The following is a 19,406-nucleotide window of genomic DNA, read 5'->3' as shown; positions in this document are numbered from 1 at the left end:
AATATTATTCACAACCTAGTCTCACTACTCTGTTGATCAGCACATTCAACATCAAGGTGTTGAACATTGCTGTTCAGAAAGTTTCATTATTAGCCATGGTAAACTCTGCTAAAATCTACAAAGTGCCTTTACAGTGGGTATAATATAAGTTTTGCATTTATTGTGTTCCATAACATTAAAGGGTTCTTGCTTCAATAATGTAAAACAATTTATAGAACAGTGTGTGAACCTAAAATTTCTGGATAAAGTGAGGAAAACACCACCAAAAATTTATGAATAATTACAAGAAGCTTACAGATAATGTATAGTGTTGCTTGTCAAGTGGCACAGACAATTTTTGACAGACAATTATTTTGTCACACCGACAGCCCACTAGTTCAAACTGAATTACCAGCAAGGCAGTTTTTGATGGGAAAACTGATCCTTCAGATGGAGGCTCTTCCTATTTCCTCAATTTCGCTCCATCTGACTTTTCTATTCCTAAGTAAAAAAAAAAAACTTCGCTGAAAGGGACATATTTCAGGTTTCTGCAGTGACATGGAGGGCATTAAAAGTCTATATATCAGTAAACAAGTACCACAAATATTGCCAATCATAGCAGAAGAAAAGTTTCATGTAGAGCTACAAAGAGAACTGTTTTGAAGGGAACAAAGGAAAACAACTGGCAAATTCAATTTTAACTTATCAAGTGTCATTTTTGGAATTTTCTAGCTGCACCTTGTGTGGGTACATGCATACACACAATTAAAAATAAAGAAATGTAGGTGGCCAGACCTTCGAAGTAAAATAAATGTAAGAAAAAAAAAAAAAGTTTAAAGATCTACTCATATTACAATACTCTTAACACACACACACACACACACACACACACTTTTTCCAAAATTTAAACAATCAAATATACAACTGATCATAAACTTTATATGCTTTCTGCTTTTTTTGAGTATATTTTAAAAACTATATCCTATTCTTATAATGTTCTCTTAATAATAATAAAAAAAAAGTGTCTCACTTCAAAAATTGATTTTCTGTTAATTTTTTTTTTGAAATTCTTTTATAGATTAAAATTATTCCATTGGCTTTAAATCAGAAAAACTTTGTATGTGGTAAAAACTTTCCCTTCTGGCATTATAACCCAGGGTGGGTTTTAGCCCTCTCGCCAATGTTCCACCAATAAGCCCTTCCCAGAAGTCCAACTTCTTATTCTCATGATCTTTAAGTACTCTTCTACATTGTCCATTCATCTTTTCTGTGGTTTTCCTCTTGCCCTCCTCCCAGAAGGTTTCCATTTCATTATACTCTTAGTTGTTCTGCTGTCATCTGTTTTCAATAATAGCCTAAGTAAATTTAAGGCTGAGCTGGACAGGCATTTGGAATGAATTAGCATTAAGCATTAGCATTAGTAGAGGCATTTGATGCAAGAAAGCAAGCTTATGCAGCATCAGCCAAAAAAAAAAAAAAAAAAAACCACTTCCACTTCACCCCTCTGTTCGTTCAAAATACCTGTCCAGCTGAGCCTTAAACTTATTTAGGCTATCAACCTCCACCACAAGGGATGGAAGTCTGTTCCACCAATCAACCACCCGCTGGCTAAAGGCAAATTTCCTCACGTCTATCCTACATCTGTCTTTCCTCAATTTGAATTTATGCCCTCTCAGGTGATTATTCTGAGCTAGAGGAAGAATCCCATCAGCATTGAGCATGCTTAAACCATTCAAGGCTTTATACACCTCTATCAGATCACCTCGCTGGTGCCTAGTCTCCAGACACTGTAATTTGCAAAACTTAAGCCTTTCTTCGTAAGAGCACCCCTTTGTTCCATTCACTAATCTTGTTGCCCTTCTCTGTACTCGTTCCAGCAGCTCTACATCCTTCTTGAAATGAGGCCTCCAGACCTGTATACAGTACTCTAGGTGTGGCCTGACCATCGCCTTATACAATGGAATAATCACCTCCTTATCCCTGCTGGAAAAATTCCTGTATATCATTGACAATACTCCATGAGCTACTCTTGCAGCCCGTCTGCACTGCTCAGAGAACTTCATATCTGCCTGCACAACCACCCCCAAGTCCCTTTCATTCTCTACCACTGTCAGTGTTGTACCATAGAGTTGATACGTTGAATGGCGGGGTGAAATGGATTTTTTTTTTTGGCTGATGCTGCATAAGCTTGCTTTCTTGCATTGTATGCCTCTACTACTCCTATGTCCCAACCAGGCAAGTCTCTGGCTATTCACAAATCTGATGACGTCCACACCCAGAATAACATGGTCCAGTTAGTAGTTCATTCTGATCCTCCAGGTTCCATCAACTAATAACTTACCCTAATTTCTATTAATTCTTCACTCAGCTAGGTGTCCCCAAGCTATGGTGTTAGGGATTTACCAAGAGCCTGCTTGAGTATTTTTCAACTCTTTACTCTACTTTTCTGAAGACTATCTACCTTGTCTTCATATTTAGTCCAATTTTTAGATTACTTTTACTTTACTCACTTATTTTATTCACTGCTTTTTCTCCTACTAGTATTCAACATCTTTTAACCTCAAGTATTGCTAAAGATATTTTCCCTAATCCTTTAACTATATACCCTATACCAGTGTTTCTCAATCTGTATGCTGCGAGTATGCTTCAGGTGTGCCGTAGAAAATGCAAATAAAAAAAAATTAATAAATCCAAGTTTTATAATAAAAATTAATTCAAATAAAAAAAATCATTTATTTACACTGCACTGATCCCAGTCCCTTCCAGCAGTCAATGTGACATCACTAGCAAAGGCACATTATACAAGAAAGTAAGCTTATATAGCATCAGCCAAAAAAAAAAAAAAAAAAAAACCCTTATTTCACCCATCCATCCACTTGCTCCAAATGTTTCTCAAGTTCTGCCTTGAATCTATTTAAGCTATCAACTTCTATGACAGATGGAAGTTTGTTCCAGCAATAAACCACCCGCTGGCTAAATGCAAACTTCCGCACATCTATCCTACAACTGTCTTTCCTTGATTCCTAGTAGTAGTAGATCTGTTCACCTTTAATCAGCCATTCTTATTATTTGAGAAACTCCCAGGCACCCGGGCAGTTGTATAAGTGAAACTTGAAAGCAGCATAGTAAGAAATTTGCTTTGTGTTTTAAAAGTACTTTTATATCTCTAAAAAGTCATTCAGTTAATTCGTACAGAACTGGTATTTTCAATTAACTGTATTAGTACATTCTAGAAGTAACTTTTAATTTTTTTAGAAATTATAAGCGATGGATAAATTTTTAGTGAAAGGAAATCATTAGCATTAGTAGAGGCATATGATGCAAGAAAGCAAGCTTATTCAGCATCAGCCAAAAAAAAAAAAAAACACACCACTCCCATTTCACCCCTCCGTTCGTTCGAAATACCTGTCCAGTTGAGCTTTAAATTTGTTTAGGCTATCAACTTCAACAACAAGTGATGGAAGTCGGTTTCACCAACCAACCACCCGCTGGCCAAAGGCAAATTTCCGTACATCTATCCGACATCCGTCCTTACTCAATTTGAATTTATGCCCTCTGAGATGATTATTATGAGCAAGATGAAGAATCCCATTGGCATCAAGCATGCTCAAACCATTCAAAGCCTTATACACCTCTATCAGATCACCTCGCCGGTGCCTAGTCTCCAGACTCTGTAATTTGCAAAACTTAAGCCTTTCTTCGTAAGAGCAACCCTTTGTTCCATTCACTAATCTTGTTGTCCTTCTCTGTACCCGTTCCAGCAGCTCTACATCCTTCTTGAAATGAGGCCTCCAGACCTGTATACAGTACTCAAGATGTGGCCTAACCATTGCCTTATACAAGGGAACAATCACCTCCTTATCCCTGCTAGAAAAATTCCTGTATATCATTGACAAGACACCATGAGCTACTCTTGCAGCTCGTCTGCACTGCTCAGAGAACTTCATATCTGCCTGCACAATTACCCCCAGGTCCTTTTCATTCTCCACCACTGTCAGTGTAGTACCGCAGAGTTGATACGTTGCTCTGGGGTTACTGTTTCCCATATGTAGTACTTAACATTTGTCAATGTTAAACTTCATTTGCCACCTCTCAGCCCATCTGTTCAACCTTTCCAGATCCTGTTGCAGCAGCATAGCGTCAGTAGTGTCCTTAACAACCCTGCCAACCTTTGTATCATCTGCAAACTTGGACATTAAACTTCATATCCCATCATCAATATCACTCATAAACACCGAAAACAACAACAGACCCAACACTGAACAGTGAGGAACTCCACTAATAACATTAGTCCACGTTGAGCAGTGTCCATTGATTACCACTCTCTGTCTTCTGCCACTCAACCATCTCCTTATCCATAGCAGCACTTTGCCTCCAATGCCACACTGCTCCAATTTGTGCAGCAGTCTTCCATGTGCAACAGTATCAAAAGCCTTTCTAAGATCCAAATATATAATATATAATGGGTGTTTTTTTTTTTTTTGGCTGATGCTGCATAAGCTTGCTTTCTTGCATCAAATGCCTCTACTAATGCTAATATCAAAGTTATTCCCTGCATCCAGTTCTTTTGTGACCACATCATAGTATCCAATCAAATTGGTCAGGCAAGACCTGCCCTTAACAAAACCATGCTGCGTCTGAGCTATAACTGAATTCTTGTCTAGATGATCCTGCAGTGCTTCTTTAACCAGTGCCTCCATTAATTTTACTGGAACAGAAGTTAAACTTACAGGTCTATAATTACTTGTGTCAGCCTTTGATCCTCCTTTGTGAATTGGGGTTACATTTGCACATCTCCAGTCTAGGGGTACCTCCCCTGAGTCCAAAGAAGCTCTCATAATTATGGCTAGGGGTTTGCTTACTTCCTTTGCTGCCTCCTTTAATATAACTGGATAGATCCCATCCACGCCAGGTGCCTTTTTTTTATGTTTATCCCCAACAATCTCTCCTCCACTTTCCTCTCAGTTATTACAAAATCATCCAGCTCACTGCCAATGTTTACTTTAACATCATTCTCCTTCCTGAATAACTCCTCATGCGTGAATGTAGATGCAAAATACTCGGTTAGATTGTTAGCCACCTGAGCAGGATCCTCAACTGTTGAACCATCAATATCCAGTGGACCAATCTGATTCATCCCTTTCCTTCTTGAGTTTAAATATGTAAAGAACTCTTTTCTGTTTTTCTTTGCATCCTTTGCCAAGGATTTTTCGTAGTCTGCCTTTGCCTGCCTAATCTCCTTTGTGACTTGGTTACAGACCAACTTATATCTATCATAGGCTTCCATGTCACCCATTAATTTGTATGTATCCCATGCATTTTTCTTCTCTGCCACATGTCTCATTAGTTCATCTGACAACCATTTAGGCCTAAACCTTGAACAATATTTCTTAGTTGGTATGTAAAGCCTGGTAGCCTCCAAGATTAGTTCCTTGAATGCTTCCCATTTTGAGTTTGCTGTTGGTAACATCATCAGTTGGTCCCACTGTATAGAATTTAAATATTGTCTCAGACCATCATTGTTGCCTTTACGAAAACAAAAACCCTTCCCTTTACCTCTGATGGTAGTTACCTCCTTGAGTAAATCCCACTTCAACACACTGTGATCACTGCCACCTAGTGGTTCATTTATCTTCAGATTCTTAATGCATGAAGAATCACTACTGATAATCAGATCAAGAGTATTGCTCCCTCTTGTTGCCTCACGAACATGCTTCTCTGTGTCTAAAAATCAGAAGAGAGAGAGAGAGAGAGTCAAAAGTAGAAGGGAATCACCAAGAAAGAGAAGAACGATGACATTCAGCTCAAAATCCTGAGTTTGCAAAAGTGTGGTATATTATGGAAGTTGTGTGTCAGTTGTTATTTGGTTTTTAGGAGCATTAACAACTAAAGCCATATTGCTCCGGGGATATGCGGTGGTCATTCCCTGACCTTTCCGTATCCTCTGGCTCGAACCACGGGCTACGCATTGCTGCTCCTGCCCACCTGGCTACAGAGGCACCCTAGTGTGTCGGCATTTGTACCGGACGATAATTAAAAGGATTTGTAAACTTAGTCAAACAACACGATTCAAATATTATTACAACACTGTTCTTTACACAGAGAAGTTCTAGTAGTGAAGGCAATCGTACCCAATTTAAAAGTTTTACTTGATCAAGCAGTTAAAATGGTCAATTATATCAAAAGTAGACCACAAAAAATATGTATTTTCAGAAAATTATGCAAGGAACTAGAATCTGATCTTTTTTTTTTTTTTTTTAATGAAAATCCCAAACACAAAGTATTAGAACCTATAGTACTTGGTACCGTGCTTGGGCTGGAGGTTGAGAAGACGAAAGAAGATATTTGTTGACATTGCTTTAACTTCTTAAGACTGTAATTTTCAGGAAATATGTATAAAGGAAGGTTGTTCCAGAAACCAGCAGTTGAACGAATAAAGGAAGAAGATGAAAAGTTGGTTCTGTGAGTTTTAAGTTGGACAGTAAATGGATGTTGGCTAGTGGTGGCACATGTTCGGACTATTTTGAAAGAGAGAGTGGGAATAATAGAAGCCAATGGATAAATTTTGGAAGTATCTGTAGAAAAGGCATGTGGCAAAAACAGTACGTTTATGAGACAGCTAGCTGAGAGACTGTTAGAGAGGAGTCATTAATTAACCTAACTGCCCTCTTCTGAATGGAATCTAGAAGCCTGAGAGACGTTTGGCAGCACCAACCCAGATGTGGGAACAATAATCCATGGTAGGGCAGATTTACGATTTGTACAGAATGAACAGCTGTTAGAAAGAAAAGTAACACCAAGAGCAAAAGAGAAAACCAAGTTTTTTAGATGCAGAGGAAGAAATATGTGATGTTTTGTGCCAAGAGAGATTAGAAGTCAGAGTAATCCCCAAAAGAGATATATCAACTTGCTTAGAAATCGGAGTGTCATCAAAATTAAGCATAGGAGCAGAAGAATCCTTTTGGCAAGATATAAGACAAGACTGAGTTGTAGAAGGATTGAAATCAACTAAGTTGTCTCTGCCCCATTGGAGAATTACCTGGAGATCGGCATTTAAGGAATTGGTTAGCAGATATTCGAGAAGTTGAAGCTGATTGAGCAGAGCAAGACTTCTCAAAATGGAAATTGGAATGCAATGTGCTATCATCAGCAAAACTATGGATAAGATTTCCAGTCATTAATATACAAGAGGAAAAGAGTGGGGGAAAGAACTGAACCTTGGGGGGGGGGGGGCATTAGTGGTGAAGTTAGAAGACAGAGCCATCTGCCATCACCATCAGAGAAAAAACTGAATAACCAATTACAAAAAAAAAAAAAAAAAAAAGTTTACAAACCATAATATGGAAGATTGTTTAGAAGACCTTTATGCCAAACATTATCGAAAGCCTTTGAGATGTCAAGTGCAACTGCCTGTATTTCACCGAACATTTCCATGGAAATTGTCCATAAATGGGTAACATAAGCCAGAATATCACCAGTGGATCAACACTGACGGAATCCATACTGCCATTGTTGATCAGATGGAAGGTTTCTAGGTAGTTTAAGAATTGGTTAATTGATTTCTCCATCTCTTTAGAAAGAATAGAAGTAATTGCAATGGGACGATAATTGGATGGAAGGGATTTGTCACCCTTTCTAGGAACAAGCTGGATATGAGCTAATTTCCAAGCAGAAGGGAAAAAACCTTTGGAATAAGAAAGTGAAAAGAGGTGGCAAAGAACAGGAGTAAGTTCAGGAGCACAGGTTTTGAGAACAAGTAGAGAAATACCATCAGGACCTGGAGCTCTCTTAGCATCAAGATTCGTCAAAATCTTTGACTTCCTTTTGATGGAAGACAACAGGAGGCATTGAATGGAGCGTGTTGGGAATGGTGGGAGGTGTTTTACCAAGATTATTAAACCATGAGTTGGAAGAAAAATGGAATGCTAGCAGGTCAGCTTTATTCTTGGCTAAAGTGACACCAGAACCACCTGGTTTTGAGAGAGGTGGGTGCAGAGATGAGCAAAAGTTGCAGTCAATAGCTTTGGCAAGAGACCAGAATGCTCGGCTACCATTAGGGCAAGTAGTAAGTTTTCTACTCTTAGCTAGACTGATTAATAACTGCTTTACAATTGTTGCAAGCTTTGGTGTAGGCTGAAAATGAAACTGAAGAATTTAAAACAAGCCAATTACGATATGCAACGTTCTTCTCTTGAACAGCCTTAGCACATTTATAGGAAAACCAAGGTTTAGATAAAGGATGAGATTTTAAAGTGGAGTGTAGAATAAAGGATTCGATTCCTACAAGAATAATTTCACTGACATGATCTGAGCAAACGTTGACATCAGAAGTTCTTAAACAGTAATCCAAGGAAGGAAAAGAAGAAAAGAAATCTCGCAGGTCATCCCATTTTGCATTCTTCTAATGCCAAACAACACGAGGTTGGGAATAGCCATGAGATAAAGGCTCCATTGGAGAAGAGACAATCATCAAGTTGTGATCTGAGGTGCATAAAGGACCACTCACTTCAACCCTGTACTTAGAAGGGTTGTTTGTGAGAAAGAGATCAAGCGTGTTGGCTGTATGGTCAGGATTGTCCGGTATTCTTGTAGGTAAATGAACAATCTGTGCAAGGTAATTAGTAATTGCAAAAGCCTCAGCATCTCAACCAGCTGGGTCAGTGTGCCTGGAAAACAGAAGTCAGCTGGAGTTGTGAACATTAAAATCCCCAAGGACGATTACATCACTGTTAGGAAAGTTGAACTGGAGAAAGTCAAGTTACAAAGAGAGGAATTCAAAGAGCTCCAAGTGATTAGTGGAGTTGGAAGAATGGTAGAGACAACAGATGAATTTGAAACAATGAGGTAGAGGGATTTTAAGCCAGAGAAGATCAAAGAGAGGAGATTCCAAATTACCAAGTCTCTGACGGGGAATATCGGAATGGACATATGCACAAGTACTACTTTTGACGCAAAAAAGAATCATACATTGAATAATTTTGGCAACTGAGATGAGCAGTTGTTGAATCAACCGATAACTGAGATTCCGTCAGAAAAAGTACATGGGGTTTGGCATACTGCAAGTGGAAATGGACATCGTTGAGATTAGAATTGAGACCACGTATATTTGTGAAACGAACTAGGAAGTGTTTGGGAGGTTTAGATCTTTTTGCAGATAAGCTTACTCTATTAGTTTGACAATTCATGGTGTGATGACTAGTAAGAAAAAGTGTGTGGGGGGGGAACATACTATATGAAGTAATGAAATTTTTGGATATGGCGTACACATGGTAAGAATATACCCAGATCCTTGACATAATGCGGCCTCAACAATGCCCCTGAAGACACATTACTCAGACTCCCTTCAGTCACTATCTGGCAGAGTAGAGGTAGCAAGATTATGCACTAGCTGATCCGGAAGCCTCCTAAAGAGTTACCAATAGGTTTTATCTGGTGTACTAACTAGTGGCCGGCCTGCGAACCTCGAAATGTAAGAAATATTGGATGTCGCCACGATGTTCACTATAACCTCAAAAGTCATCAGTCATAATGCATGATGGAAGGGTTGACTGGAACTTAGCTCTGGAGACTAAACATGCGTTGCACCACTTCAAGTCTCCAATAAGCAAAGTGGTGGTATTGCACCAGTTGATGAGAGTCATCTACCACCTAGTATTGCCTGGTAACACAGAGGGGCGGCATTCCTCCATGTGGTGTGGGCACCATATCTCGACCCCTGCTTACATTGGTTCACACCTGGGTGATCACCCACAGTGCTTGTGCATGGAGGTTATACCCAGGATTATTTATGGTCCGACCATTGTGAAAGTGGAAACAGAGGATTTGGCTGTCACAGACCGTCCGGACTTCACCAAAATTGGGTCCACTTGACTTGAATGTCACCCAAATATCAGTTCCATCAGCGTTTTAGTGTCCCAGGTAGAAAGTACAGCTTGTTTGGCATATCTGAGAGAATGTCTGTGACAACCTCCAGGACCATTTCTCTTTAATGATGGATACTGAATTTCGGTGGCTATCAAAAGGAAATGTACTTATGTGTATGGACAAGTTGCATGTAGCACTGCTCATTTTTTTCACTGGAGCAATCAGAATTTTGTGATTATTTAAGTGATGAAATTTGGTGCTGTAAATTAAACTTTTCTAGCCGATTTATTTGCACAGTTTAATAAATTAAATATTAGTATGCAAGACCCATGTGAAAATTTACTCACTTCTGACAGGTTGTTCCCCTTTAAAGAAAAGTTGAGTATATGGAAAAAATATGTAAATGAAACAATTTAGAAATGTTTCCCTGACTGCCAAAATGAATTATACTAAAATAATTAATGTAATAAGCAAAACATTAGAACTGTTAAAGACAAAAATTGAGCATTACTTTCCATCCCTTGATACCAAAAAATATTTGTGGGTAAGAGACCCATTTGCAATAAGAGACCTTCCGACGTTAGAACTTCAGAATCTGCAAGAGGAAGAATTGGCTGAGATCCCTAGTGACCAGTCGCTGGAAATTTACTTTAATAATACTAATATTAGCAAATTTTGAATCAAAATTCAAAATGAATATCCACAAATTTCTGAAAAAGGCAATTAGAATTTTATTGCCATTTTCCACTTCCTACTTGTGCAAAACAGGGTTTCTGCTTTAAACGAGATTAAACAGAAAAAAAAAAAGGGAGAGAGCCTAAAGTTGGTAGAAGATGAGCTGAGAGCAAGCCCATTCACAATAAATCCTCATATTAAAAAACTGTGCTTCCCATAAAACCCAACTATCTCACTGATTAAAATGTTATAATTATGTTTGTTTTTATATAATTATGTTAATTTTTTACATATTTTCTTTTAAATTTCAGGCAATTCATGTTATGTTCAAAGAAGAACATTACAGCATTTAAAACAAATAATAAATGTATTATTAAATATACCCAACAGAAATAATTTCCGGTTTGTGAATTTATACAGTGGAATGTCTCTATTACGAACTAATATTTAACAAATTTCTCTATATTACAAATTTTTTCACAAAACATTGTACCTTGAAATGAAATTACATGTAAAATTAACCCCATATAGCGAAATATTCGTTATAGAGAGACTAACTTTTAAAAAATTAGTAAAAGCATTTTTGAAGATTTAAGCATTTACTGCTAAACAGCAGCTCAAATATATGGCCTCCTTCCTTCCGAAATTACTCATTAGCATCTGGAATTAATCATCCTTTTAGTGAACACTTGTGGCCCATTGACACCCATAGGAGGGTCTTTGTTTCATTTTTGTATAAAACCAAATGGGTTTTCTTAAAAGTGATCATAAACTTTACAATAAATAGGGTAGATTTGTAAACTGATGTTGGCTAAGGGGAAAACGAAATTCGCTGCGGTGTGTTGTGCGTTGTGCAATACATAGAATGCTTCCAGTCAGTTTTTAGTAACACCTACTGAATGACATTCGCTTCTCACCCAACAGTACCATGTGACCTTCCTGTCAATCATTATATGATATGTCCGTTCTCATCTAACTGGACTCCCAGTAGATGATTTTCATGAATTTTTTTTTTTTTTTTAATTTCTTTCTTTTACAACAATTTGTCATCAATCACATAAGCTATATGCTCTTGAATTTTTTTTTTTTTTCTGAAAAGAAACATAGAGCATACATTAACCATAAATTTTCTTTCGTGTATATATGAATAATCAAAGTGATTAATAGGAAATGTCATGTGATACTGTTGAATTGGCAAGTGAAGTCAGTGAGTAGGTGGAACTAACAATTCACTATGCAGCCAGTGCAGCAAAGTTTATGGTGTATGTATCGGCAAGAGCTGCAGTCGAGTAATTTTTACAGTTGTGGAAACAATGTTGAAGAGAAAGTGTTTAAGTATTAATGATAAAGTAAAGATTCTTCATGATATTGACCAGGGTTTTAAGAAAACAGATATTGCAGAGAAATATGGCATACCTGCAAGCAGTTTATCTATGATTTTACAAAAATCAAGAATCAATTTTAAATGCAATTGAAGGAGGAGCAGACAAGAAGCGAATTAAGTTGTGTGTATACGAAGATGTTGATAAAGCTGTTCTAAAATGGGTGCAAATGATACGTAAAAAGAATATACCAATATCAGGTCCAATAATTAAGCAACAAGCTCTGAAATTTTCACAGTCCTTTGGACATACAGAATTAAATGCAAGCACTGGGTGGTTAGATAAATTTAAGAAGTGGTTATTTGTGGAGAAAGTGTTAATGTAAGTGAAGAAGATTGCAACAGTTGGAGGAACAATACTTTAAAGAAGATTTTGGAAGAATATGAACCTAAAGATGTTTCTAATGCTGATGAAATGGGTTTATTCTTTAAATGTTTACGAATAGATCACTTGCTTTTAAGGATGATAAATGTTTTGGTGGAAAACAAAACAAAGAAAGAAAGAATCACTGTGCTAGTTGAAGCAAATAACAGGAAGTGAAAAATTAAGACTTTTAGTCATCAGAAAATCAAAAACCCAAGATGTTTTAGAGGCACAAAATCTTTGGAAGTTGACTACACCTTTAATAAAAAAAAAGAGGATGGATGACAAGTGATATCTTTGAAGAATGGTATTAAAACTAGACAAGCATATAACAAAAGAAAAAAGGAAAATCATGTTGGTAACTGACAACTGTCCAACACATCCTGCCAGTATTTCTGCCAAACTTAAAAGCGGGCAGTTGTTGTTTTTACCAACAAACGTAACATCAAAACTCCAACCAATAGACCAAGGCTTTATTAAAAATTTTAAATTTCATTATCGAAAGAGAATAATAATGAAGACTGTCAATTCATTATCAGAAAATAGAAACTTAGAGGTTACAATTAACCTTAGAGATTGCATCTCTGAATTGGCAAAAGTTTGGACAAACGATGTCACTGAATACACTATTCAAAATAGTTTTTCGTAAGCGGGATTTGCATTGAATACAGCAGTTGAACAACTGGACGAACAATTTGAACTCCCCCTTTCACAACTGAAAAACATTTGGACATTAGAATCGTCCAGAAACATTGAAAATGAAATAACACTGGATAGTTATGTTTATGTAGATCAAGATCTGACTACAACAGAACATCTAAATAAAGATGAAATACTGCTGAACAGTGTCAGACGCAACCATGATCACGAAGAAATTAATGATGATGCTGAACACGCATCAGAACAACCCGTAAAAAAGCCAACTCGCAAAGAAATTATTCATGCTTTTAAAACTGTTCATCTGGGTCTAAAGTTTTGTGAAAAATGTTCCTGATAATATTTTTTAATGCTCTGAATAAATGTGAGGTTTTCTTTGAGAATCACATTTTTTTAATTGTTCTGTGCAAATGAAAATTTGATTTTTTCAATTTGTGATACTTACCGGCAAAAATTGTGTAAACGTAATTTAATAAGTGTTTTTGAAATAAAATACATTAAAAATAAATGTAGATTCATTCTCATTTTCTAATTAGATAAAAAAGATATTCTCTGTATAACAATTTCTCTATAACGAATTTTTTCACTGGATTAATCATATTCTTTATAGAGACGTTCAACTGTATATATAATTTTTTGTTTCTTTTTATTTATAATATATATTATATATGAATATAATAGTGATTGTAGTGTGCTGCAAAATTTTAGCATCTTTAAAAGTGTGTCGCAACAATGGAAATGTTGAAAAACACTGCCCTTTACTGTTACCTTCCCTTTTCTCTTACCAAATGTTTTGCTAGGATCCTCAAATTTAGAGGTTGTGCTTTAAGCTTCTAGGACCTCCAAATAATAATTTTAAGGGATCAAAAGGTGATATAGTTGTACATGTTGGCACTAATGATATTAAGAGTAGGAGACCGGCAGAATTACTTAACAAGTACAGGTCACTATTGAAAAAAAGCCATGAATTAGGGTTGAATTTGAAAGAGTCTGCAATTCTGCCCAGGCACAATAGGGGGAGTATATGATGACAGCCTTGTCGATCAATTCGGCCCTGGAAAGACTGTGCAAGGCTCAAGGGGTAGAATTTTTTTCAACCTGGTCTGTACTTGTTAACAGGAGAGACTGCTTCTACAGGGATGGGATACACTTAAATAGAAAGGGTGCAAGAATATTTGCTGATGCTATCGAGGCAGTGTTAGGTGGGTCGGAAAACTGCTAGCTTGGGGGGGGTGATACTAGAACTATTAGATTAACAGTAGCCACTGACAGAGGTGAAAGTGATTCTTGCACTGCTTCTACTGGAATGAGCAGCAGCCTGGAAAACAAGATGCAGGATATTTCAGAGACTGTTGGGAGTCACTGCGGTACAAGTAAACACACGGGTTGTGTTAGGGTGGCTAAGAATAGGAACAGGTGCATTTATACTTGCGTGTACACCAATGCTAGGAGTTTGGTAAACGAATTTGAGGTATTGCTCAAAACATCAAAGGCAGTTATTGTTGGGATGTCAGAGACGTGGTGTCGCACAGATATAAGGATTGCAGAACTGAAATTTGAGAGTACAATGTGTGAACAGAAAGGATAGACAGGACAGGCAGAGAGGAGGGGTTATTAGTTAAGAAACACAAAAAACCAAGGAACTGAAGCCAGTCGACATCGCTGGATAGTGCAGTGTCGAGTCAGTCTGGTGTGACATAAGTATTGGGAGATCAAAATTGAGAGTAGGAGTGTGCTATAGGCCTAATGACTCTGATGAGTACAATAAGAAACTGCACAGGGAAATAGTGGGCCAGCAAATCAGTCTTATAATGGGAGATTTTAATTTCCCAGATATTGACTGGAATTGGATTGGTCACTCACACACTAGCAAGGCTTTTGTGGATTTATTGGTTGATTGTTTTCTACATCAGCATGTTCGGGAGGCAACTAGAAGGAGTAATACTCTTGATCTGACTATCAGTAGTGATTCTTCATGCATTAAGAATCTGCAGATAAAGGAACCACTAGGTGGCACTGATCACAGTATGCTGAAGTGGGATTTACTCAAAGAGGTAACTACCATCAGGGGTAAAAGGAAGGGTTTTTGCTTTCATAAAAGGCGACTACAATGGTCTGAGACAGTATTTAAATTCTATACAGTGGGACCAACTGATGATATTACCAACAGCAAATTCAAAGTGGGAAATATTCAAAGAATTTATCTTGGAAGCTACTAAGCTTTACATACCAACTAAGAAATATTGTTCAAGGTTTAGGCCTAAATGGATGTCAGATGAACTAATGAGACATATGGCAGAGAAGAAAAATGCATGGGATACTTATAAATTAATAGGTGACATGGAAGCCTATGATAGATATAAGCTGGTCTGTAACAAAGTCAAAGGAGATTAGGCAGGCAAAAGCAGATTATAAGAAATCCTTGGCAAAGGATGCAAATAAAAACAGAAAAGAGTTTACCTATGTAAACTCTAGAAGGAAATGGATGAATCAGATTGGTCCACTGGATATTGATGGTTCAACAGTTGAGGATACTGCTCAGGTGGTTAACAAACTAAACGAGTATTTTGCATCTACATTCACAAATGGGGAGTTATTCAGGAAGGGGAATGCCAGAGGTGAAGTAAACTCTGGCAGTGAGCTAGATGATTTTGTAATAACTGAGAGGAAAGTGGAGGAGAAATTGTTGAGGATGAACATAAAAAAAAGCACCCGGGGTAGATGGGATGTATCCAGTTATATTAAAGGAGGCAGCAAAGGAAGTAAGCAAACCCTTAGCCATAATTATGAGAGCTTCTTTGGACTCAGAAGAGGTACCCATTGACTGGAGATGTGCAAATGTGACTCCAATTCACAAAGGAGGATCAAAGGCTGACACAAGTAATTATAAACCTGTGAGTTTTTAACTTCTGTTCCACGAAAATTAATATAGGCACTGGTTAAAGAAGCACGGCAGGATCATCTAGACAAGACTTGAGTTATAGCTCGGACACAGCATGGTTTTGTTAAGGGAAAGTCTTGCCTGACCAATTTGATTGGATACCATGATGCAGTCACAAAAGAACTGAATGAGGGAATAACTTTGATATTATATATTTAGATCTTAGAAAGGCTTTTGATACTGTTGAACATGGAAGACTGCTGCACAAATTGGAGTAGTTTGGCATGGGAGACAAATTGCTGCTATGGATAAAGGGATGGTTGAGGGGGGGGAAAAGACAGTGCTAATCAATGGACACTGCTCATCGTGGACTAATGTTATTAGTGGAGTCCCTCAGGGTTCAGTGTTGGGTCTATTGTTGTTTTCTGTATTTATAAATAATATTGATGATGGTATATCAACTTAATGTCCAAGTTTTCAGACGATAACAAAGGTCGGCAGGGTTGTTAAGGACACTACAGACACTATGCTGCTGCAACAGGATCTGGAAAGATTGAGCAGATGGGCAGAGAGGTGGCAAACTAAGTTTAATATTGACAAAAGTACTACATATGGGAAACAGCAACCCCAGAGCAACGTATCAACTCTGTGGTACTACACTGACAGTGGTAGAGAATGAAAGGGTTGGTTGGTTGGTTAGTTGAGTTTTATTGGCGCATCAGCAACTTAGGCTATAATGCGCCAAAACTTTGTCAAAAAAATTAGTAAAACATTCAGGGACCTAATGTTTTTTTTTTTTTTTTTTTTTTTTGGTAGTTGTTGGCGCATCGGCTTCTGTGGCCATAGTGCACCTCCCAAGGTTTTTGCAGTACTTTGATCCAAGCCCGAGGCGGGATTCGAACCCGCGACCTTTGGGTTGCCAGGCAGGCACTTTACCCACCCGGCTAGCCCGGTCGGCGGGACCTAATGAATTAGGTCACTAAGTCAGAGTATAAAAACAATTATAAACTGTAAAAGACAAATATCTGTAAACAAGTAACAATAGTAAATCTTAAAAATAATAAGATTTTTTTTTTTTTTTTTAAATATGAGTAAAAAGGTTTACTGTTTTTAGGAAACTAAAAATAGCAGACACATGGTCATTGTCGGATAAAATCTGACTGAGTGTATATGGCTCAGTCAGATGGTTAAATGCGGTAAAACGAGCATTTCTAAAATTGGTACAGTCACATAAAATATGCTTAACGGATAAAATGGTGTCGCACTGCTCGCACATAGGAGGGTCATCAGCCCTCAGCAAAAAGAGGGTGTAGTATGACAGTGTCCTATGCAGAGCCGAGCAAGAACAACTTCCTCTTTGCGATCCCTGCGTAAGCTGGACCGCCAAGGATGGATCATAGGCTTAATTTGACATAGTTTGTTTGTAGTAATCAGTCGATGCCACGAATCTTGCCACTGAGATTGTAGGTTACTACGGATTACTTGCCTGTAGTCTGTATAGGGGACTAACAGGTCAAGATTATCCGTCAGGGCTGCCGATTTGGCTGCAGTGTCAGCCAAATCATTTCCTCTAATCCCGATGTGACTGGGGATCCAGCAGAAGCGGATATCGAATCCACTTACATAGAGGCTGTATATTATCTGCTGGATTCGGGACAGGGTTGGATGATTAGTATGTGACATCGCTGATAAAGCCTGTAGTGCACTCATTGAATCGGCATATATAATACACCGTTGGTAACTGTGTTTTCTTATGTGATCTAGAGCTAACTCTATAGCATGCAGCTCTGCAGTGTAAATGCTGCAATCAAGGGGTATCTGCTCTGATATGGTATTATTTGGAAAGACAGCAGCAGATCCCACATACGATTCTGACTTCGAGCCGTCTGTGTAAATTGGCAAGAAGTCAGAATGTTCTGCACGGTGTTGTGAATAGAGCTGAAGGTAGACAGAAATTGGAGTATTCGACTTCGTCGCAATCTTGAGCGAGAAGTCACATGCTGGTGTTTGAGCATGCCATGGTGGAAGGGGCTCCTTTGGTGATCGAGCGACCTTGTCTACCGAGATGTTAAGCTCATTGAGTAGCTCTTGAACACGAATGCCGAATGGGCGATTGGCAGTCCGTCGTGTGTTGTAGAGATTTTCCCCATCGTGGCTCAAAAACGGATGTCCACGTGGGATGGTCTGGCAGGGACTTCAGCTTGAAGGCATATTGTAGAGACAACTGCATTCGTCGAAGCGACAAGGATGGTTCATTTGCTTCGACATACAGACTTTGGACAGGTGATGTTCTGAATGCACCGGTAGCAATACGAATGGCTTGATGATGGATGGGGTCAAGCCAACGAACAGCGCTATTTCTGGCAGATGCATATACCTGAGACCCATAATCTAATTTTGAGCTTACAAGTGCACGGTATAGACGTAGGAGAGTGCATCGGTCTGCACCCCAAGAAGTAGAAGAGAGAGAGCGGAGGATGTTAAGCCCTCTCATGCACTTTGTGCGAAGCTGACGAATGTGTTGGACAAATGTCAGCTTTTTGTCAAAAATGAGTCCCAGGAATTTTGCCTCTGATACAATTGGAATGGTGCTTTGTCCAAGTCGTAATTCAGGCACAGGGTGGAGGTTACGTTTGCGACAAAAATGTATGCAAACAGTCTTCTCCGGTGAGAACCTGAAACCATTGGCCATGGCCCAGGAGTTAAGACGGTCAATAGCTTGTTGTAGTTGTCTCTCAATAACCCTCATATTGCATGATTGAAAGAATATGCTGAAGTCATCGACGTAGAGTGCACTGTTTATAGTTGTAAGAAGTTGTTCAGAAATAGAATTTATTTTAATGGCAAAAAGCGTGACACTTAAGACAGATCCTTGTGGTACCCCCTCCTCTTGGCAAAAGGGCCGCGAAAGGGAGGATCCTACACAAACTTGGAAATAACGGCAGGATAAAAAATTTTTAATAAAAATTGGAAGGTGGCCTCTTAGACCGAGGTTGTAAAGGTCTTTTAAAATACCAAATCTCCAAGTTGTGTCGTACGCTTTTTCCATGTCAAAGAAGATGGACACCAAATGTTCTCTTTTTAGGAAAGCATCTCGGATAGATGTTTCCAGTCTAATTAAGTGGTCCAGTGTGGACCTGTTTCTTCGGAAGCCGCACTGAAAGCGGGAGAGGTCGTTCGATTCTAAATACCATAAGAGACGGGCATTGACCATTCTCTCCAATATTTTGCACAGATAGCTGGTCAGAGCAATGGGACGATAGTTTTTTGGACATATAGGATCCTTTCCTGGCTTAGCAAAAGCAAGAATAGTTGCCTTGCACCAGGTATCCGGAAAATGCTCTTCAAGGAAAATTCTGTTGTACAGGAAGAGCACATGGTCCATGGATTCTGGTAAAAGATGTTTGATCATTTCATAATGGATGTTGTCTGGTCCAGCAGCTGTAGCCTTTGTACGGGCGAGTGCTGTTTTCAGCTCATTGATATTAAATGGCCCATTGTATGGGTGGGAACCCTTCGATGTGAATTTAAGGGCCTGTTTTTCAATGTTGTGCTTTAAGACCAGAAACTCTGGGGAGTAAGATGACGTTGCAGAGATGTTAGAA

General features: G+C 38.4%; 1 protein-coding gene across 3 annotated transcripts in view; it reads right to left on the bottom strand.

Moving 5' to 3' along the window:
- Nucleotides 1-19,406, bottom strand: part of UbcE2H (ubiquitin conjugating enzyme E2H) — a 191,234-nt gene that overhangs the window by 104,447 nt on the left and 67,381 nt on the right. For 2 of the 3 annotated variants that reach the window (XM_090369123.1, XM_090369121.1), the window contains exon 3: nucleotides 10,355-10,438. The exons of the other annotated variant lie outside the window; for it this stretch is intronic. In XM_090369123.1, the coding sequence (XP_090225249.1) occupies nucleotides 10,355-10,438 (84 nt within the window). The remainder of the gene's footprint in view (nucleotides 1-10,354; nucleotides 10,439-19,406) is intronic. 3 annotated transcript variants of the gene reach the window in all.

The sequence above is a fragment of the Mastigoproctus giganteus genome, chromosome 2 (assembly GCF_048544385.1).
Source record: "Mastigoproctus giganteus isolate SK-2022 chromosome 2, ASM4854438v1, whole genome shotgun sequence".
Lineage (NCBI taxonomy): Eukaryota > Metazoa > Arthropoda > Arachnida > Uropygi > Thelyphonidae > Mastigoproctus > Mastigoproctus giganteus.
This window is presented reverse-complemented; position numbering and strand designations above follow the sequence as displayed.